We start from the raw sequence: 23,138 nt of genomic DNA on the forward strand, positions 1-23,138 counted from the left end.
TTTTCAGATAATTGTAGATGTTCTTCTTTAATGCTATTATCAACATTTGGTTAGTGATAGTTTCTTAAAATTTTGGTGCAGTGTAAACCTGAAACTTTTTGTCTTTTGTTACATTAAAAATCAATGACCTGAGGGCCTCCCCTGGTGGCGCAGCGGTTGAGCGCTGGGCTGCGAAGCTGCCCGCAGCCTCTGCAGCGCCGGTTCAATCCCAGGCTGCCAGCAAGGGTCCCACATGGCGCGACAGACCTCTCCTGCTGTGCCTGCTGCTCCCCTCAGCAGTGTATTTCGTCAGTCTGCCTGTTCTGTTCCCCACTCTGGCTCTGGTGAATTCTCTCACCCTCCCGCACTTCTGACTATACCCAGTGCTTGCATAAATAAATAAATAAATCTTTAAAAAAAAAAATCAATGACCTGTAACAATATGCACTGCATCTTTTGCTTTTATATAATCTTGTTTCATCAACTGAAGATTATTGGTTTTCTGAGTTGTGCAATTTTCCAAATGTTTCCTTATTTCATTATTTTAAAAAATGACATTCATTAATATTTTCATAAACTTATCAGAAAAGTTTTATGTATTGGAAAGCCGTCAAACTCATGGTGACATATACAAGTAGTCCAAAATTCTAATTTTTGTTGGAAAGATTAATGCTATCATTGGCAATAAACATGTCAACAGTTTCCCTTAAGCAACAAGCTGAGTTTGTTCATCTGTAAGAAAATGTCTGTGAAATAGCTCGCTCTAAATAACCATAATTTGTCTTAGACAAGTAAAAATTGTGTTCCTGAAAAAAGGAAAAAATTCACTTTACAGCTCAAATAATTACACAGTGCTTTTTTTCAAGACAACTATAGTACTTGGGATACAGAGGTGCTTTATGCACACTTTCCATTTCATCTCATAGCATATTAAATGACATGAACTCAATGACACCTGTTGAGTGCCAGGTACTACACGTGGCTCTGGAGATACAGTGGTAAGGGGAGCAAAAAAATAAATACCCTTGTCCCTTGTGATGCTTAGAGCATGGCAGAAGAAACCAACACTGATCAATGAAACATACAAAAATATAGCAGACTGTTATGTGATAAGTGCCATGAAAGAAAGCCACTTGGCGTTGTAAAGTTTACTTTTGAAAAGTGACCTAGCCAGGGAGTACAGGGAAGCCTTCCACAAGGAAATAAATATTGACATGAAATATGAATCACGAATAAAAGTTAACTAGGCAAATGGGAAGTTGGAAGGAGGTAATTTCAGAAGAAATGGCATAAGCTATGGGTCCATGACAAATATGGTACATTTGAGAGAGAAAAGAAGAGCTGGTGGCTGTAGTGTGAAGAGCAGGGAGGAATAAAGGATAAAGTGAGATTGACTGGGTATGTGGGGCAGGGCCAAATCATTCAGTGTCTGTAAACTTCTATTAAGCATTTTTGTTTATGCTAAAGGGAATGAAAAATTCTGGCAGTTTAAGATGCAGAAGAATTTGGTGTATTAAAAAACAAAATTCAACTGAGTAAATTTTAAGACTTTTCTGGCTTTATTTAACATTTCATGATTTGGCAGCATCCAATCCAGCAAATAGAAAGGAGTTCTCAGAAATTGTGCACAATGAAGGATTTTATAGGTAAAAGAGAAAAAACAAGGCTATATAGAGCAAAAAAGAGTAGATTGGTTATTGCAAAGTTACCTTCCTTTAGATGATAGGGGTCTGTTAGTCAGATTACCTAACCAGTATTGATCAGGTGATTCCTGATTGATTAGTTTAAGATTCATTTCTGGGAGAGCTGAAACTAAGTTGATTTGGTTACATGGGGTTTTGCAAAAGTAACTCCCTTTTGGGCCTGTTTTCTTGTTTCTAACAGGGGCATACCATGATTAGATTGTGTTTTGAAAAGGTCTTTCAGGGTGGAGCTAGATTGGAGAGGACCAGTGGGGGGCATGAGCAAATCAGAGAAGAGACTCTTGTCTAGTTTTCAAAAGCTTCTAATGATAGTGGTAATAGCAGTGATGGAGAACTGAGTACTGAGGATTTCTGGCTGTTTAATTTGATGAATGGCTGTAGGAACCGGGTTTGAAGGGGAAAACCGCAACCTCAATTTTGGATGTAATGTATTTAAGATTCCTTAGATTTGCAGAAGAGGAGATACCAGAGAGGCCATTGTATCTGTCGCTTGATCATTGGTTTCCTTTTATTGAAAATCTATGTGCCAAATGAATTGTTTTACTGATAGTCTGCTTAAAATGTCAAATGAATGCCTTCAGTTCAGTTAGAACAATTACAGCCATTCTTTCTTCAGAGACTGGGATACGGCAAAACCAAACCTTAAAATAAATCCTCAAGATATAATCTATAATATGGCCAGTGTAGTTGATAATACTGTATCTGTAGAATTCAAATTTGGTAAGAGACTAGATCATAAGCATTCTCTACAGTAACAACAAGAAATGGAAAATATGTGAAGTGAAAAAATATTTGTGAAAGTTAAAAAAAATCTTCAATTTGGTAACTTGACTACTCCACAGATTAGCTCTTAATGAATTAATTTTTGGTGCTTTAGATTGTTTCCATAGGATATCAGGGTAGAGGATGTATAGAGACATGTATTCAGGATTCATCTCTACATGCTTGGCAATTAATGCAACGTGCATGGATCAGATTGCCTATAGAGGCAGTATACTCTGAGAATATAGGTGACCAAGGACCAATCCTTGAGAAAGTCTAACATTTTAAAGGATGAAGGCACAAAGACTTGAAATGAAAAGTCTCAAAATGATACACTTAGAAGGAGGAAAATCAAAAGAGTATGGAGGAATAGAAGTCAAGGGAAATGATCAAAATGGTCAATTGAGTGGAATGATACTGAGAAGTCAAGGAGATGAGGTTGGAAAATAATATCTACTAGATTTACTAATATGATAGTAATTGATGATTTTTAAAAATTCACATTTCATTGTAGGACAAAGATCAGATTGCTAGAGTGAGTAGATGAAGAAATGAACAGTAAATTTAAAGGCCCTTTTCAAGATGTTGGATCGTAAAAAAGAAAAATGAAAGGTAGTAGTAATTGGCATAGAAATTGAAGAGATTTCATCATAAAAGAGTGTGATAGGGGTTTGTGAGGATCGCAACTAAAGAAGAGGGAACTACATAAGCCAGACACAAGGGATCAAGAGAGTAAGTGGTGTATTCCATAGTAGTTCATTTTAGGAGTGTGTAAGGTAATAGTGATAGAAACATCTAGAAACTAAGGCCCCTTTATTAAGATTTATTGAGTATTTACCATGTACCTGATACCCATATTCTGCCTTGGAAGTGGTTATTTCTACATTTTTTTTGATCTTTTTATTATACTTTGTTTTCTGAGTATAGAAACTTTGTACATGGAAAAGGTCCTTACATATATGTAACTATATATATGTTTCATATATTATTGTTTAATTGATTTTATACAATGTGGATTTTTCATTTTTATTAAGTTAGCGTAGATTTGATAAAACTTAATATTTTTGGTAATATCAATGGTATTTTTAATATAAAATTCTTTCATTTTGTCAAATTTATATTTGTGAAGTTAATCTTTGAGCTACTTAATGATTTAAAAATTCATGTTTTGAAATTTTTAAATACATTATTTTCTTGAAATTTTTCTTCATAATGCACTCTTTGAAGTTTACTGTTAGATTCTTGCTTCTAGGAAATGACTTGTGATTTTTTCGATAGGTATCAAATATAACTAGGGAAATATAATTGGGTTCCATTATAAAAAATTCGCACTGGATATTTAATAGCCACAAATTAATATCAACTAACTTCTAACCATCAATTAAAAAAATATAATTACAATGATTACTAAAGATCGATATTTATATAAACTTTTTTGAAAGTATAGACTTTTAAAAGAAAATATTTGCCTTAGAAATATTTCATACACTACATATTTAATCATAAACATATCAAAGTAGCATATTGAAGTTAGACAAGCATGATGAAATCTTGACATTCATTTATTAGTTTTGAGAACTTGGTTAAGTTATTTAATTTTTTGTTTATTTATAAATGTAAAAATAGTAACAGTTTCATATGGTTCTTTAAAGATTAAATAATCATATCAATTGTATTTACATAGTACCTGAAATATAATACGCACTTAATAAATATTGGCAGCTTTTGTCATCATCATCATCAACATCGTTATCTGAATTCATATCCATTATTTTTAAAAATCCTTGATATAATTTTATGGCATTCAATAGGAAAAAAGATAAACATTTTCTGCATAAGATAAACATTTACTTAATATAGTTCAAACATGTTAATCAAGATAAACCTCTGATTATTGATTATAACTGAAATCTAGAAAATATTTTTATTTTCCTCTCTTAAATAAAAATTATAAGGTGAATTTCTCTTCTAGAACAAAAATAGGCAATTATTTTCATACAGCTTCAACTATTTTAATTTTAAAAGATGTATTGTTTAAAAACTTCACATATAGGGCCTCCCGGGTGGCGCAGCGGTTGAGTGCTGGGTTGCAGAGCTGCCCGCAGCCTCTGCAGTGCCGGTTCGATCCCCGACTGCTCCCCGGCCACGGGAGGAGGGTCCCACATGGCTCGCAGACCTCTCCTGCCACCCGCTGCTCCCCTCAGCAGCATACTTAGGTCCTTCTGCCTGCTCTGCTCCCTGCTCTGGCTCTGGTGAATTCTCTCACCCTCCCGCGCTTCTGACTGTACCCAGTGCTTGTATAAATAAATAAAAAAATAAAATAAATCTTAAAAAAAAAAAAAACTTCACATAAACATAAAAGTATTTAAAAAGTATTAAGTGTGTATTGAAAATATAATGGATATCAACCTATAACTTAAATAAAATATTTTGAATAGAATTGAAGTTCCTCTTCACCCAAGTTATATTTATATATGTAGTAACTTCATATAAAATAAGGAATTTAGAAAATCAGAAAATCCTTTGAAGAACGATCTTAATGGCTCTTTAGTCTTTATTAAAAAAAAGCTAATAAAATTGTACAAGGTGACATATCCGGCAGAATGAATATGTCTTTTGTGATTAATTTACTCTGGAAATCTCATAAGCCCTACAAAACTCAAGAGTGTGTCTAACTTCCTCTTTTGATAAATAGCTTCTGTGCATTGCATAAGAGCATGTACATGTACTTTTGTACCATTTATTTTTCTTCTTTTCTTACTGCTATATTTCAAAAGCAAAAGAGTAATAAATCTTATTTGCATTGATTTATTCATTATGAAGAGGATAGCTTTACTAACTGAATATGTGTAGTATCATGGTTAAGTTTAAATGCTAAATTTTATTTTGTAGATCTGTTATTTTACATATATATAATTTTTTTTTAATTGAGGTAACATTAGTTTAAAACACTGTATGTTTTACAGTATAGGTAAGGGTATCCAGTGGACTGTGGTAGAGGGTTATTAGTACTTGGTGGGCATAGTATGGTAACATATTTGAATAAGTGTGAACTAAGCCTATGATTTTAATAACTTGACTACACATTTGCATAAACTATCTTGGGTAAAGGAAGGATGTTGTTATATAGAGAAGAAATCTCTCTCCGTGAAAATCATTTTATTAAATTTTAAAACATTCTTTTTTGATCTTCAATTGATTTTTTTATATTGTCTTGAAAAATGAAAGCTATGTAGCAATTATGTCTGTTGTATCATTTTGAAATTGATATATTTTTTAAATTATATAATGTTAATTATACAGAAATAGCCACACATTAAAATGTAGAAAACATTACTGGTTGTCCTTATTGTAATGTAACTGAAATAATTGATTCACCAGTTTCTACTACAACTGTATTATAGGAATTAATCACATACAATTCTTGGGCAGGTGTTATTATTCCCAGAGTTCAATTTCAGCAAAAGAAACAATAAAATTGACTGCACATTTATTCCAGTATTATAAGATTTATATTGTTTGGGCTCTTCAGAGGTGTAAAAGGAATTAGAAAATAAAGTGATCCCAGCTATTTTATGCAATAATAACACTTTCATTCCAGAGATGATTCCTGTATAGTTGATGGGGGGGATAGAAAACAGGACAAGGATTTCCCTGCCACATTTCCTGCTTGCTCCTTCATCTCTTTTTCTCTCTGCCACTTGCCCTAGAATGACCTGACCTATGAATTATATTCAGAGATACTAATACAGCTGGGGTCACGGGTAACACCTCAAAATTAAGATTTCTCTATGCTAATATAATTTTATAATATAATGTATTTAATAAATGTCATTATTGTGTTTTTAAGCTCATAGGATGTTTAATCTGAAGTAAGTTAACACTTTTATAAATCCAGAAATCCCAAAAAATAGTGATTATAGAAAATGTGTTTCCTATTCTATTGATATTATTTGTTATAGTTTATTGTACTTGAAGCAAAAGTATAAATAAAATATCTTAGATACAAGGTTAAAAAAGACCTTGTCTTTTAGACATAAAAATTCAGTGTTTTGAGTTGTAGATGTAAGGGGTTACTGAATTTGAATTTATATTACGTGACGTATTATCTAATTATTTTGTTTGTTTATTACAGTTGCTAAAACATGGAAGTCACTTTCCAAACATGTAAGTTAAAGCTCTTGGTGTACATATGGAAGCACCCCATATATGTACATGTATACTATGGAATAGATAACATATTTTTCCTGAAAATTAAATCATAACAAAGTGCCACTTTTTTACCCTCCGTATTGTCAGAGATTGTCAGAAAGTAAAAAGGTGAACAATGCCAAGGATTGGTGAAAAGGTGGCTCCGTGAGAACTCTCCTGTGCAATATAAATTGGTAGACCCATTTTGGAAAACAGTTTGGCATTATCTACTAAAATTAAACTAGCAATTGCAATAACTAGCAATTGCACCCCTGGGTATAAAGTCTACAATAGTGCGTGCACATGTACCTAGTAAAGCTGATCTTGAAAATGACCTAATAATTTCACACCAATGTATATTCCTAGAGAAAACCCTAACTTATATGCAAGAGTGGTTTATAAAAATGTTCCAGATTACCCATGATAGCCAAAACACCATAATACCGTATCAGTATATGAGAAATGATAAATAAATTGTGATATGTTCATACAATGGATAATGTAACAGTGAAAACAAATGAATTAGAGCAATGTTTTAACTGGATAAAATCAGAAGCATAAAATAAAAAAGCAATTCACAAAAATATAAAGTATAATTCCATTTATATAAAGTCCCAAACTAGGGAAGTGAAACCATATTGTTTAAGAATACACTTATAGGGCCTCCTTGGTGACACAGGGGTAAAAGACAGCACTGTTGGGCTATTGCCAGTTGCTGCAGCACGACTTCGATCTCCTGCCAAGGAGCAACCCACATGTTACAGCAGAGCTCTCCTGCCTTCACCTCTGCTCCCCTTGGCAGTGTATTTCAGTGGATCTGCCTGTTCTGCTCTCAACTCTCTGGTGAATCCTCTCACCCCCTGCACCTCTGGCTTACATCCCCATTCTTAAATTAATAAATAAACAGATATGCATAAATGCATATGCATTTATATGCAATATATATGCATAAATAAACAAATCTTTTTTTAAAAGTATACACTTATAGGTGGAAAAATTAAACAACGATAAATAATAAAATTAAAGGCAGTATTTACCTCTGGGTAAGATGGAGGAAAATATCAGTGAGAGCATAGAAAGGCTTCTAAAGTTCTGGTAGTAGTCTATTTCTTAACAATTTATAATTTTAAATTATATGTGTATATACATATATATTCCTTTTGTACTTTTGTATGTATTAGAGACTTGAGTATTAAAAAAAACCAACAATATTAACAATCCGGGGAATTTCTTTAATCAGTTAAACAGAATCCTTCAAAAGCCTATATTAACATGTTTATTTATGAAACTTTAGAGATATTCTCTTTAAATTAACTGCAAAGCATATAAGTCTAACACAACTACTCTTCACCTCACCTAATGCAGGTCTAAGCTAATGGAGTGCATTAATTTGCCCTGTTGGTATGAACAGTAGAAATTCATTTTCTCACAGTTTCAGAGACTAGAAGTCCAAGTTCAAGGTCTTGGCAGACTTGGTTTCTCTTCTTCATCACTTTTTTTATGTGGCATAAAAAAAGACTAGACTATGGGCAAATATTGGGTTTGTTGGATGAATGAACCACAGCAGTAGAACAGGATAAATACAATGGTGTTTCAGGTCTTTTACCTAGACAAAATTTTTCAGATGTTTAAATATTTTCATCTATTTTATAACTAAATAGTTTACCTATTAATCAATATTATGATACCTTCTATCATAGGAATTAAGTCATATGCTTTCAGAAACACCTCCTGTTTGGAAGGGCTCATCAAAGCTATTTCGAAATCTTAAAGAGAGAGGTAAGTTAATTTAGTACTTATGTGTTATGGTATTGATATTAAGTTATGTATACTACTCATTTACACATATTTTCCTCATGCTTAAAATAATTTTACAGTTACAGGTGTGACTGCATATACACAGAGATACGCCAAAATATTAATAATGATTGTTTCTGGGTAATGTGATTAAGGGTGGTTTTATTTTACTTTTTCTATAATATTCATATCTTCAAATATATTACAAGGTAAACTCTACCATGAAGACAAATACTTTTAAGAGTAGTTATAATCCATGTATTTTTTTTCTAGGTAGAATTGATTCAGTTTCCTTCCACCTGGTTTTTATGGACTCTGCACAGAGGATACACCTTATCTTTTATTGTAGGCTTTTCATAACTAGGTTTTAAATCTTTCTCAGCCAAAATGTCTTTAAAAGCTCTTAGAATTTTTTTTCCCTGGAAATTGTCTTAAAGTTCGCTATTGAAGGGCCTCCCTGGTGGTGCAAGGAATGATTAAGTCTCAAAACTATGAAGCTATCAGCAGTCTGCAGCATAAGTTTGATCACCGGCCAGGGAGCTAATCCACTTGGCACAGCAGACCTCTCCTGTCTTACCCACTGCTCCCCCTCAGCAGTGTATTTCAGTAGAACTGCTCCCCATTCTTTGGTGAATCTTCTCACCCCTCCACCCCGAAATCTCTGGCATACACAAACTCTTATGTACATAAATAAATCTTGAAAAAAAAAAAAAAAGATTGCCATTGAAATCTTAGAGTGGATGATAGGATAAGAAAAATTTAAAGCTCAGAGGATCAAGTAAGTCTGTGAATTTAAAAACTATTTCCTTAATACTCTCATGGGGGGCCTCCCCGGTGGCGCAGCGGTTGAGCGCAGCGGTTGAGCGCTGGGTTGCGAAGCTGCCCGCAGCCTCTGCAGCGCCGGTTCAATCCCCGGCTGCTCCCCGGCCACCGGAGGAGGGTCCCGCATGGCGCGCAGACCTCTCCTGCCGCCCGCTGCTCCCCTCAGCAGTGTACTTCGGTCCTTCTGCCTGCTCTGCTCCCTGCTCTGGCTCTGGTGAATTCTCTCACCCTCCCGCGCTTCTGACTGTACCCAGTGCTTGTATAAATAAATAAATAAAAAAAAAAAATCTTAAAAAAAAAAAATAAAAAATAAATAAATTGTAAAAAAAAAAAATACTCTCATGGGAAGATACAGTTGGATTAAATATAATTGGAGAAAGATGAATGCACGGAAGAAGGAAATTGTTTTTAATTAAGGGGAGGGTTAAATCTGGAAGCCCTGGCTTTAAGCATGTCATAATCTTCCTTATGTTATATGCATATTTGCATATTTTTGTTAAGAAAGATGATCTATTTAAGTGTTACCCAATAGAACTGTTAGCAGTGATGGAAATCTTCTATTTTGGTTTGGTTTCATTTGATAGCCACTAGTCAAATGTGACTATCAGGTGCCTGAAATGTGGTTACTATAACTGAGGAGCTGAATTTGTAATTTTATTTAATTTTAATTAATCTGAATTTAAATAGCTACATGTGGCTAATGATTACCATAGATCACTGAAGATCTATCATACTAATTGGATTTTCAAGAGAATCTATGTTTCCAAAAAGTTTTAAAACCATGAGCTTAGGTGAAATAAATTGTTAAAGAGGGTCTTTATAGATAAAGAGATGAAGTGGCAAAGGAATTTTAAAGCTAAAAATTTAGACTTATTGAAAATTAATTTTAAAATGGATCTAAGTTGTTTAAAATATTGCCCAGCAAGAAAATGTTGAGCAGATTTACAAAAAACTAATTGGTGTACAACATTTATGAAAAAACATGTATTGCACTGACTTAGTTGTAATAGCCAAATGTAATGAAACATATTGGATCTAAATGGTGTAATGCTTCTAAGGAACTTTCCTTAGAATTTTTAAAATTGAATTTCCAAAAGAAACCTAGTTAAAATTTATTTTTATTTAATTTTTTATCTTTAAAATAATTTGCAGAATTAGCCTTTTTTCCATTTTTGTGATTGGGAAGCATTAAGAATCTACAGTTCATATTCAGTAGTATTATCTCTTTTCCTTGACCATTTTTATTAAGTTATATCATGTGTTTTTTTTTTTTAAGATTTATTTATTTATGCATACAAGAGCTGGGGTATAGGCCAGAGATGCGGGGGTGAGAGGATTCACCAGGGACAGAGCGGGGAACAGAACAGGCAGATTGACTGAAATACACTGCTGAGGGTAGCAGCGGGCGAGACAGGAGAGGTCTGCCACGTAATGTAGGTTGCTCTCTGGCTGGCCAGGGATCGAACTTGTGCTGCAGAGGCTGCAGATAGCTTCATAGTGTGATGCTTAACCCCTTGCGCCACCAGGGAGGCCCTATATCATGTGTTTTAACTTTGTTCTCTTCCCTGTGGATTACACCACCTCAAAGCTTACTGAGTCCTACAGACAATTGCCTGTCGTGATCAAGATCAGCGCTCTTCAGTGTTAACTAATCCTTCACTGAGAGAAATCTTGAGTTAATCATCAAACGAAAGACATAGACTTGTTTATACCAACCAACATAACTTACATATTCAAACAAATCAGAACAGCAGTCAGCATGATGGAATTATGGTGGCAGAGAGCCTATTTCCTGACCTCATTTCCCTTTTTTACTCCTACATTTGTGCTTGTTTTTTATTTCTGAGGAATCCCTATGAAATATAGGTATGGTATCTTTATATACATTCACCATTCCAGAATCTTTCTCCCATAACATTCATGGCGATCACCCAGAACTGACTGTCTATAGGTCATGGCACTCTAGTATAAACACAGGAGGGAATGCTTTCAGGCCTCCTCCCAGCTGCCGGCACATCTTCTGACAAACGGCCTGACAGTGACCCTTCTCTCTTTGTTCTCTGACAAAGAGGGTAGCCTGGGAGCACATCAGGTAAAGTGGAGTTTTAAAGGTCACAATCTGATTAAGGATTTTTTTTTATATCCTTTGTCAAATATCAGGACTACTTTATACATGAATAAGGGTTATTGGTTTACTCTTGATTTTAATTTTTCAGGATCCACTTGGAAACTGAATCAAACCATTAATTATAATTTTGGGTTTTAGAATCCAAAAATAAGAATATTAGTTACAGAATGTATATTTTTATTTTCTCTGAATAAATGCCTCTAAAGTTGGTAATTTTAAGATTACCAAGAATTCAGGCTGCAGTGCACAGAAAGAGTAAGGCCATTTAGTTAAAAATTCTTAAAGTAAATTTAATAAAAGTATTAGTTTACCAAGAATAATAAATAACAAGCAGGAGGGTGATAACTATAGCATTATTTTTTGAATGCCATACAGAAATCAAATTTCTAAGCAAGAATGTCTGAATGTTTTATTCAAGTTTTACTAAGGGCCTCCCTGGTGACCTAGGGGTTAAGGCTCAGTGCTATCACCATTATGGCCTGAGTTCCATCTCCAGCCAAAGAACGAACCCACATGTGGCACAGCTGACCTCTCCTGTCTCACCCTCTGCTTTCCTTAGCAGTGTATTTAGTAAATCCACTCATTTTGCTCCCCACTCTGTCTCTGGTGAATCCTATCACCAACCACACCTTGGCTTACACCCCAGCTCTTCTAGGTGAAAATAAATAAAATCTTTAAATAACAAAAAAAAAAGAATGTTTAAAAAAGAATTACTAAAAAGTAATTAAGCACTTAACAGTGTTAATCATTTCTAGCCTTTTAATTTCATGTTAGATTTATGCTTTGAAAACTAACAAGTTTAAAATTTATAGCTATAAGTAAAAATAATTTTGCATTTTTTTGCCAATATAACTGAGAACATTAATGGAAATTTTGTATTGGTTTCTATAGAGGCATGTGAAGCAAAAAAATTTTGTTGCTTATTTTGCTATGATTTATAATAACAGTTTAGTATCATTTAAAATAATACTTAGCATTTTCCTTAAAACTGTAAGTTCTTTATTATTACTTATGGATAATAAGAATAATATTTTACATGATAAAATATTTTATATATAACATAACTAATACTATTTCTTATTTTTTAGGTGTGATTTCTTACACAGAATATCTTTTCCTTTTATGTATTTTAACAAGTAAGTGTATTCATTGCACCTATTTCTGGATACAGTTTTCTTTTTTAATCAGAATCTTGGAAAACAAATCTTAGACAGAGTGAGTCTCTTACATTAGTCTAACTATGCGGTTTTGCAAATTCTATATCTAATGGCCAGCGGAAAATGCTATGCATAGTACTATCAAAAGCAAAGAAACATAGATATTATTGTGGTTTATAGCATAGTAATAAAATGCTCTGACATTGTAATTTAATATCATATATCAATCCTGTGGTTTAATCTACAGGAGAGCACCGAGGTCAGGACCTGTAATGATTTGTAAGTTTCCTGCCACGTTCATTCAAATCACATTTTCTGCAAGACTAGTGTGGAAGAATGAGTCTTTTTTAACTAGTCAGAATATCCACCATACATCTTAAAACAGCTTGTTATTCTCTTTTTTTCTCAGGTATACCAATTCTTATGAAATATATACAGGGCTTACTAAGGTTCTCAGTTAAAATTTATTGTGGAACTTATATGTTATAGTTCACTGTGCTCTAGCCACCTGACCTTTTTATTACATGGATTCCCACCTTAGGAATTTGTAAACTCATCAGTACTTTTCTTCAAACCCTTATGATAATAAACATCATTCAGGTTTCCTTTGAGATGTGAAGACTTAGAGAATTCTTACTTGACCATTCTTCCTAATATAGCTTCTTCCCCTATCTCTCCTTTTTTATCCCTTTACCATGTTTTCTTTTCTTCATACCACTTATAATAATTGAAAATATTAATTAGTTTATGTTTTTTTCTGTCTCTCTACATTTGAAATCAAAGTCATAATGGCAAAGTTTTTTTTTTTTTGTATTAAGTGTCTGACACATAGTTTCTCAAACAATAGTTGTTGAATTAATTGATGAATGGAAGAATTTCATTAGTAGAATTTCTAGTGGTAGGGATTTGTTGGATATGTGGAAATAAGAACGTCAGTGAAACTGCCAGTAGAAACAAGTATTTTTTTAAATATTTATATAGTTTTAGTCATACAGGCATATTAAAATGTGTGTGTGCACGCGTGTGTGTGCACGCGTGCACACGTATGCACACACACACACACACATAGGTGGACATGCACTGAAAAGCAGCAAATATTTTATTCTAATAGGACTCTATGAAGTAGTTCAAGACTGGAAAGCCATAATGATGATTTGAGTCCAATCATTAATGATTGCTAGTATGAAAATTAGAGAAGTAGGTGTCAAGGGATGTCACAGAAATGTTTAAAAGTTATTTTGTTACCTAGGTCAACTTTGGATACAAATTACAAGTTATAAGCACCTAAACCAGTCAGAGTGATAAGCAAGAATAAAACAGAACTGGTTAGAAAAGGTACTTGTTGGCTAGGGTGAGAAGTAGTTTAAAGGAATGGGAAAAAAATACAGAGTGGTTACTACTTACTGTAGAAAGATTAAGACATTGGGATGCAGTGAATCTTCCTTTGGAGTACAGGACCCATTTTGGAAACTTCTAGTTGGGTCTGAAAAATTATAGGTCTTGTTTAGATTAGAACCAAGAAAAATGTGAAAAGCAAGGTAGGAAAAAATGAGCTAGATCACCTACCTATGTTGCCAGCCTATTATTTTCTCCTCATTTTAAATATCTTCTATTTTATAAACACTTGATCTTTGTGTTTTTTCAAGATCTTTTTAAAGCTTAAAATTGGTTGTCAAGAATTGTGTAACTTTTTATTTCTTGATCAAGTAAATGAAAATGAAAGTATGTTTAGATTCCTAAAATACATGCAAGCTATAAACTCATATTAAAGCTGTTACTGGTTAAGAAAGCAGCATTGTGTACTTCTCTTTCCATAGAGTCAAGGAGTCAAGGTTTTACAATAGGCTGTGCCAAGTGTTATATGTGGGAGGTCTTTTTTAAACATTTGCCGGTCTTCTCTAAAGAGAAGGACAGTTTTTTGAAAAAGACATACACACCAAGCAAGCTATTCTTTGAAAGACAAATTCAGGTTTTCTTCTGTCCAAATTTTCTTTACGATTTAGAGTTTTTCTTTAGAGATTGAACCTCTTTATTAGGTTATAAAATTAAACAGATCATAGTATATGAAAGTCTTTCTTAGAAAAGCAATGGCTCCTTGCATTTTCTGGGAACTGGGAATTAATCATTCAAAATAGTTTATATTTATGTTTCAGAAACCTCTAGAAAGTTAAACTCAAATAGGTAATTTCTCATGCTTGATATTTATTTTTATAGGTCATTTCCACCATTACTTCCCAAGACTTTGAACTGGTCCATTGTATCATATTTGATATTTTCTTCTCCTTTAAATAGTTGGACATATAAAAAATACTTTGAATGTGATCTGCTGATACTTTCCTTGTAAACAAACTGACATACTTTGGATAAGAAAGAAAAATATTTATTGTTAAAAGGAAGGTAGTCAAATTTTTCTGTAGTGCTATGCAACAGGCATTACATAAATACTTAAAAAGTACATTATTAGTTCTACTAAGTGTGCTAATATATGAAGCAGAAATATTTATACTTCTATTTAGCTTTCATTCTATTTAAGTCATAGTAACATGATACTTTTAATTTCTTGGTTAAAGAAACTTTTTGTATAGAGAATGAATAACTACAATTAAAATGAATTTTGTACTTTAAAATACATTTTTCTGTTTCACAAATGCTTGTTTTATTTTTTCTGGCAGAGCCACATGCAGGCTTTAGAATAGCTTTCAACATGTTCGACACTGATGGCAATGAGATGGTAGATAAAAAGGAGTTTTTGGTGGTATGTATATGACATACTGTATTTTATCAATAATTGAATATTAGTTATATTTTATGTTTTGCATTATTTTGAATATTGTTGTTGACAAGTGAAAGATTTATGATTTCACCATAATTTAATAATGTTTATTCTTGTGTGTACTTCAATTTTTACATTATAAAAATATAAGTTGTAGTCATTGTGTAAAGAAGATTTATAGCTGTTTACACATTTTCTGGACATTTGAAATGTGTGAAATATTTTCTATTGGGTGGAAAATAGGCCCAGTTAATGCTCAGCCCCCAACACATCAGCTACCCAAGCATAGTTCTTTGCCAAAAAAATCTCTTCCTTCTCATTATAGAACTAATTATTTTTCTTTTCCCTTTTCTCTTCCACTCATGACTGTTATGTTCCAGTCTTGTTCTCATTCTTCTATCCCTTTCTCCTGTCTTCATCCAAGGGCTGTTACTTACTTCATCCAAGTAAGATTGTTCTTTGATATTTGTCTCTTTCTCATTTGACTGGTCTGGCATTGATGCTGCTCTGGAAAAATCGTTAACTGCTTGCTAATCTTACCATCACTCCCCTATACCAGAATTTCTATTTCTTTTTTTCCCATGTATCTTGAATCTACTTGGCATATAAATAACTATTTTGTTTTCTAATTTTCCTTTGTTAACAGCCATTAAAAATCCCTCAGAAAATCTCTTAAAGAGCTATTATTCTCTTCAGAGGCTGGAACACTGACAAGAAAATGTGAAATCATTCTTTTCTGTGATAGGAAAGAGAAGAGTTTAAAATCCTCATCAAAAGCTAATTAGTAGCCATTCAAATGGAAGCAAGAACACTAATTACTGGGCTTTATCCAAAATTTTAATCTAACATGCACAGAGCCCTTGCCTGGGGATAGCCCCTGAGCCAAACTGTGGGATCTGGAACCATGAAGGGTCCCCTCATTATAGTGCTTTTCAGAATGGTGGGTAGGTGAGAGTTTTTAAGTTTCATTGCATTAATACAGATCTGTTTGTAACATCCTAAAGTGGACAGATGGAGTTTAATATAGTTTGGTTATGATGGCACACAACTCTATTTTAAAATTTTCAGAATGGGCTTGTAATCTAATTTCCAAAAACATTCTATGGCAACACTGCTAAATTCTACCTCATTGACTTGAAGGTTGACTTTTAGAACTCAGCCCGTTGGAAGCTGCTCACATATTGATAGATATCTTTTGGAACATTGTCAAGGTGGGAGACAGAAATGTTTACACTGCACTTACCCCCTCTTCCACTATACATTTTTACGAAAGCTGCCCTTGCTTTAAAATGATGTCCTATTCTTAGCAGTGGCTGTACTGCTGCCTCATGTGTGAGTTTTGTTCGTTGTTTGTAAAGAGTATAAAGTCCCTGAAAGCAGTAGGTGGAGTTGGTAAGTTATTTGTAGAGCTCTAAAACCTGTGATTTTCCTGCCTTCTTATAAAGTGACTATTAATAACCTTTGCTAAAAAACTCTTCTTCCTAAAAAAGAGTCTGGAAATAAATTTATGTGTTAATGAAATCATATACAATTTGTACTTTATTTTTAATTCTTGTATATATCTTTGGAGGAAATATGCCAAGATAGCTGTTCAAGTTACACAGAAAACTGAGATAAGGTAGAATCAGTCTTCCATTTGTAAAAAGGATTTTAAAGCTTACATTTACTGAAAAGTTATTTTGTGCTAGGTAGTATGCTAGGTAATTACTTGTAATATTTATTCCGCACAGATGTTTTTATAAGAGCTGCCTATTACACACCAGTAACTTTAGAGAAAAAAATATTCCTACAAAGTAAGGAATTGCTTTCATGTTCCTGACATGAAAAAATAGGCTTAAATAGAGTAATTGTTCAAGGAAATGCATGTGTAGAAGCCATGCTCCCACCACTACGCCCAGTTACTTGAAAGACATTAGAAATCACCTGGTTCATCTTCATTTCATATATGAGCAAACTGGAACCCAGAGACAGTTGTGTGACTTGTCCACCATCATAAAATTAGTGTGTGACACAGGTGTGTGACACAAACTAGAGTCCCTGAATGCTATCCCAGCAGATTTCATCTGTTTTTTTGTGTGTGACACTGATCCTATGTCTTTGTGAGATAAAGTGAACTATAATTTTGTACATTTGACTTAAATATGGGTTGCCAGTACTGAAGAATGTATTTTCTTTTTTTCAGGGGAGAAAAATGGTATCTGAAAATACATTACTGCATCACTACATTACTATATTGAAACCAATACATTAGTTTTAATGTTCTTGGTGGTTAAAGCTAACTTGTCCTTTGTTTTAGACTATAGCTAGCACTGGTTAGTAGATTGGTACTTAGAAATTCTTTTTTGGATGTTTGATTCTTAATTGGTTTCCTTGTCAGCTTCAAGAGATCTTCAGGAAAAAAAATGAAAAAAGAGAAACTAAAGGAGATGAAGAGAAACGTGCAATGCTGGTAAGAATAATTTACAGTCATTTCAGGTGGGTTCTCTAGGTAAGAATTATTTTATTCATGTTGAGAAGTAATAATTTAAGTCTCTAACTTTGGAACTGTCCCTTTCTTGAAACTTCCTAAAGTTCGTATGTAGAAAAAGTGCTTCAGTATTTATATGCATCTATATCAATATTTATGTCAAATATTGATATTAAACATCTGTATTCATAATCATATTCATTAAATCATTTTCACCCATACTGTTGTTATCCATGAAATTTGAAGGGTTTGTCATGTAAGAGATTAATACAGATCATTATGCATGTGAAAATTTAAAGGTGAATTGCAAAGATTTAATTATACATGAGATTGAGTTTAGTGATAACTGTAACAATATGAATGTTGAAGAAAAAACAAATTATGTTTTTCTGAATTCAGAGAAATATACATTATAAAATCTCTTGAGATGAATAATATTTTTATCTTATTATGAAAGCATACTTAAATATTTCTCTCCACTTATTACCAGTTACTTCTTTACTTGTCCCTAGAATTTTAACCTGACAACATCCCCAGGTTCACATAATAAAAATAACATACTGAGGGTGGGAATTGTATGGGGAATATTACCAAGATGAAAATGCATACATTGTGCAAAAATGAAAAATGATGTAAAAATTATATAAAATAAAATTAAATTAAAAAAACATACTGAAACCTTACTATACCAGGTACTTTGTATGCATGTTTCAATTTAAGCTACCCAACAGTTCTCTTATTATCTTTAATTACAGATGAGAAAACTGAAAGTTGGGAACATTAAGTACAGTGTCAAATATTACATAGCTATCACACGGCAAAGACGAAATTTGAACCCATGTCTGGCCAACCTCATAGCCTATACTTTTACCCATTACAGCATATTTCTTCATCTGTCTGCCTCAGATTGCAGGAACATGGTGAATTTCATTGACATGTAAATGATAATTGTTGCATTTGCAGATTAGTGACCCTGCAGTAGGTTAATTGTTCTATGTGGAATTCAAATAATTAAGAGAGATGCAACATTTTTTATTATTCTCATTGTTATATGGATTTTTTTAAAGACATGCCATATTAAATCCCACTATGATTATGTTTATATTAATACTGAGATAAAAGATTATTTGGATTATGAAATGTATTTCATATTCAACTATGTAATTATAATTATCTGAAAAGCTATCTGTAATTATCAGTATTTATTGGCCTCCCCCAATATACTAATTGAAAAGTTATGGAAGATACTCTCAAAAACTCAAAGAACTAATACTAATGTTAGTCAAGTATTACAAAGGACATTAGGAGTTCCTTAATTCTGTCCTCATTGTTTTCAAGTTGTAACCAACAAATCCTGTATGAGTTAGCTCCCAATTTTTTTAAAGTGTTAGCAGACAAGACTAAAGAGCTGCATACCCATTTTATTTTCTATGGATAATATATTTTATATTGAAAGAATAAACAATTATTTTGATTTTGGTAGATTAGCTATAATTGATTAAAGACATGTTGCTAATAAAATATAATTTAGGAGATTGGATTATGTAATGAATCTTTTGTTACATCACAGTGATAAAGTAGGTAGTATTTCAATGGATAGAAATTAAAACTGCTTTATTTGCTTATTTTTGCTACTTCCAGGAAAGACTTATGGATCTCCCACTAAAAATGCAGTATTATCCTAAACATTAGCATTTACTAAAATACATAATTTAAGTAACAAAGGGAGAGAAAAATGGGAAAAATAACAGCAGACAACCTATATTGGGAAGTGCTACAGTGTCAGTACAGTATTTGGCTCTGAATTTCATTGCAGCCATGGTAAAGTAAACTTAATATTGATTTAATGCAAACATCTAATAGTGATATAATGTAATAAAAATCTCATTCACTTAGATTAATTAGAAAAAAAGTCTATTTGAATTATGAAATCTCAATTACATCAGCATACATTAAATTATTTTATTTGAATATACAACAGTGAAGCATTCTCTAGAAAATACACGGAGAAGGACATTTGTTTTAAAGTACAGGTAAAAGTAACTTATATGACTTGTTCATATGTAAAGGAATGCTAGCTAAAGTCTCTGATTTCCTCAAGTACCTTAGAGATATTTTTTATTACATAGGTTAAATAGCGCTCCTGAAATCTCATCTATGTATTTTAGCTTTCAGAACTTTTCCTTAAAATAGTTCAGAAGTAATCTTTAGTATATATAACCACTGAACACTATGACAATAGAGCTCTCTACAAGTGTTCATTACTATGTTTAATAATAACAATTTTTAGTAGTAATTTACTATTCACAGTTGTCACATTAATAAGGCAAATCTGAACTGATGAGATTTTTGAGTTTTGAAGCAATTGAACTTTAGCTTACAGTGAAAATATATTACATTAGAGATATTACATTAGCCTGAATAGCACAGGCTCAGCAGCCAAATATTCAGAGTTTGGGTAGTAGCTGTGCCTTTCCTTACCTCAGCGATCTTGAACAAGGTCCTTCATCTCTTGGAGCCTGTCTATCTGTACATTGGGCTACAAGGCGTCGTGATCACAAGTGATTGTTATAGTGGTTAAGTGAGCTAAAACATGTAGCCGCTAGTGACATGTAGGCTATAATAAACACTCAAAAGAATTAGCTAATTGTAAGGCTTATGGTTCTCTTTTAACGAGTAGAACAATACAGCTACCTTGAGTTGAGTATTTACATATCAAAATAGAAGTTAAATCAAAACTAAATTTGGAAATAGCTACATACCAAAAATGAAACCATGCTTCAGAAGGAAACAATTCTTGGGATACTTATATGCTGAGCTCTGTGCTACATCCATTATAAATGTTGACTCCTTATATATCTCTCAGGTAAGTATTATACCTGTTTTACAGATGAAAAAACTGTCTTAGAGAGGTAAATTAATTTGTTTAACATCACAGCACTAGTAAAAGCAGAACAAGATTCCACTACCATTTCCACTGCCATACTGCTACATTTAAATTTTTTTCCCTATTCCATGTAAAATTGCTGAAGCATGTCTAAATAATACCACATTCTTAAAAGGGAATATGTTTTACTTAAAACAGTAGTTCTGTCAGAAAGTTAATGAAGATGATTGCAATGAGCACAAATTCATGTAATGTTTAATTGTATGAGATTTTAAAAACTTTGCTACTCATCTTTAATATTTATCTTACTTGTATTGTATTTGTGCTCTATATAGAATGTAGCATAATGATTTGCCCTTCCTAATTGATTATTTTGTCATCTTTTTTCTTTTTTTCTTTTGCTATACTTGGGTTCATTCTGAAATGTGACACTTCATTTGGCCCTTTGTGCTCTATGTCAGCGTCTTCAACTTTATGGATACCATTCTCCTACTAATAGTGTATGTACAATACTTTAAACGTTCTTTATGTCACTAGCCCTTGCCTGTTATACTTGATGATGTTATTTTATGATATAAAGCTCTGTCTGCTTTTGATTATGTTTAGGAATTTATTGAATATAATAGGTGCAACCACGCCAAAATTTTGTATTTCCTTCCTAGATTAAAGAGAAGACTAAGATATACAGAGCAATACTATATATTTAGCTATAGAATAAGGGAAAGGTGAGTTGAATGATCACAATGAAATCTCTGCTGGGACAATTGCAATTTTACATATTTCCAACAGTATTTGAAGAATTAAATACAAATTATGGAACATATTCTCAGGCTGTGCTCCTGCAGAACAGGTACTTTAGGGAGCCCTATCCACCTGATACACAGTCCTTTCTCATTTCTAATAAAGTTATTAATGGATAGACTATTCTTAGTTTTCAGTACTTCTCCCAACTTATTTCCAAACCTGGTGTAAGTTGACTCTGATATGTTTAAAATATCAATGCATCATGCTATTTCTCAAGGAGAATTATGATTTTCAGACTCTTCTTGCCCTGAAAAATTGGAAGTTCCTATAAATGATCTACCAAATGTATTCTCCTTATACTGACATCTTTTCTCCTAGAAAGTCAGAGCTCGTTGGTTAGCCCAGCTACTAAACAACTAAGGATATGTCACAGCACATTTTGAGTGTGAATATATACAGTTCATTTTTAATTTGCCCAAGAATTCTTAAGTCACTTAGAAGAATCCTTCAAATTATACAAATTCCAGCTGTAAGAAGCCCTTGAGTATAGGATGACTGACTCAGTATATCCTGCTGAAAGGGTTCCAGTTATTGTGCACAATTCTAAAAGGACCTGCTACCTCTTTTATTGCATAGTTATTCAAAACTCCAAAATATAAAAACAAACTCTGTTGTAGATAGAACTGGAGGCTGATTCAGCATAAAATAAACCTAAAATATCTTGCCTAAGTCACAAAGAATGTACTGACATAAAATGATTGGGGAACAAGCCAAGTCTATGGGACTCTTTGATTGACTGATTTGCTCCCTTACAAAATATTTAAATTTTTTTCTAAAAAATTCACTACAATTTTCCATTAAATAAGGTCTGCCACTTTCTTTAAAATTTTAAAAGATTACTGTTAATCATTTTAAAAAATTGTAAGAATGTGTAAGACAAAAATCTCATATGCCTTATGTCCTGTGAAACTTATTAAATGTTAGTGATGTTTATGACTTTATTTCCTAATTTAGTATGTCATTGCATGAGTCATTGTTCTAACCATGGCACTTTTTTGTTTTTCCTTTAAACTAGTAATAATTTTCATGTACATGATCATATGGTTTTGTAAAAGATATATTTTAAAGTATAACTGTTAAAAGGAAAGAACTAGTATGGCTCTGGTTTAAGTTACATATACAAATTGTAGTCACTCAGACATTAAGAGAATAATATTGAGAAGCAGATTTAAATGGTACATTTCATTTAACTTATGCTCATTTAATATGAAAGTTTATAATTTTATATATTATTGTGGTGATGCATATTTTGTTATATATTTTGCTGGATATCTTTTTTATCCATTTAAGAATATAAACTAGATATTTTAAAGTAATGTAACTTGATATCTTTTTTTATACATATGGATTATGATTTTCAACTCCCTTAGTTTAGTTGGATAACCAACCGATAATACTTTTTTCCTATGATAGAAAAAAATTTGCTCGTAAAGGAATGATTCTTTTAAAAAAATGCAGGCAAAAAAGAATATTTAAAATTAGGAAAATATTCAGACAGTCTAAGATTTATATTAAATATCATTGATGTATATATTATAAAATACATTACATAATATTAGGAGTTAATTGACAATTATCTGCTAGTTTCCAGAATTATAGATCAATTGGAATGTTAAAGTATCTAATATGAGCACAATTCATAGAACTGAATATAAACCTAGGATTCTA

The 23,138-nt window shown here is 32.6% G+C and overlaps 1 protein-coding gene across 3 annotated transcripts in view; it reads left to right on the forward strand.

Moving 5' to 3' along the window:
• The window catches only part of MICU3 (mitochondrial calcium uptake family member 3), a 71,775-nt gene that overhangs the window by 24,689 nt on the left and 23,948 nt on the right, over positions 1-23,138 (forward strand). For all 3 annotated transcript variants that reach the window (XM_037526297.2, XM_037526296.2, XM_054701017.1), the window contains exons 3-8: positions 6,580-6,611; positions 8,336-8,414; positions 12,471-12,518; positions 15,212-15,294; positions 17,690-17,761; positions 21,128-21,166. In XM_037526297.2, coding sequence (XP_037382194.1) covers positions 6,580-6,611; positions 8,336-8,414; positions 12,471-12,518; positions 15,212-15,294; positions 17,690-17,761; positions 21,128-21,166 — 353 coding nt within the window. The remainder of the gene's footprint in view (positions 1-6,579; positions 6,612-8,335; positions 8,415-12,470; positions 12,519-15,211; positions 15,295-17,689; positions 17,762-21,127; positions 21,167-23,138) is intronic.

This window comes from Talpa occidentalis, unplaced genomic scaffold (genome assembly GCF_014898055.3).
Source record: "Talpa occidentalis isolate TD23 unplaced genomic scaffold, MPIMG_talOcc4v2.1 talOcc4.4, whole genome shotgun sequence".
Classification (NCBI taxonomy): Eukaryota; Metazoa; Chordata; class Mammalia; order Eulipotyphla; family Talpidae; genus Talpa; species Talpa occidentalis.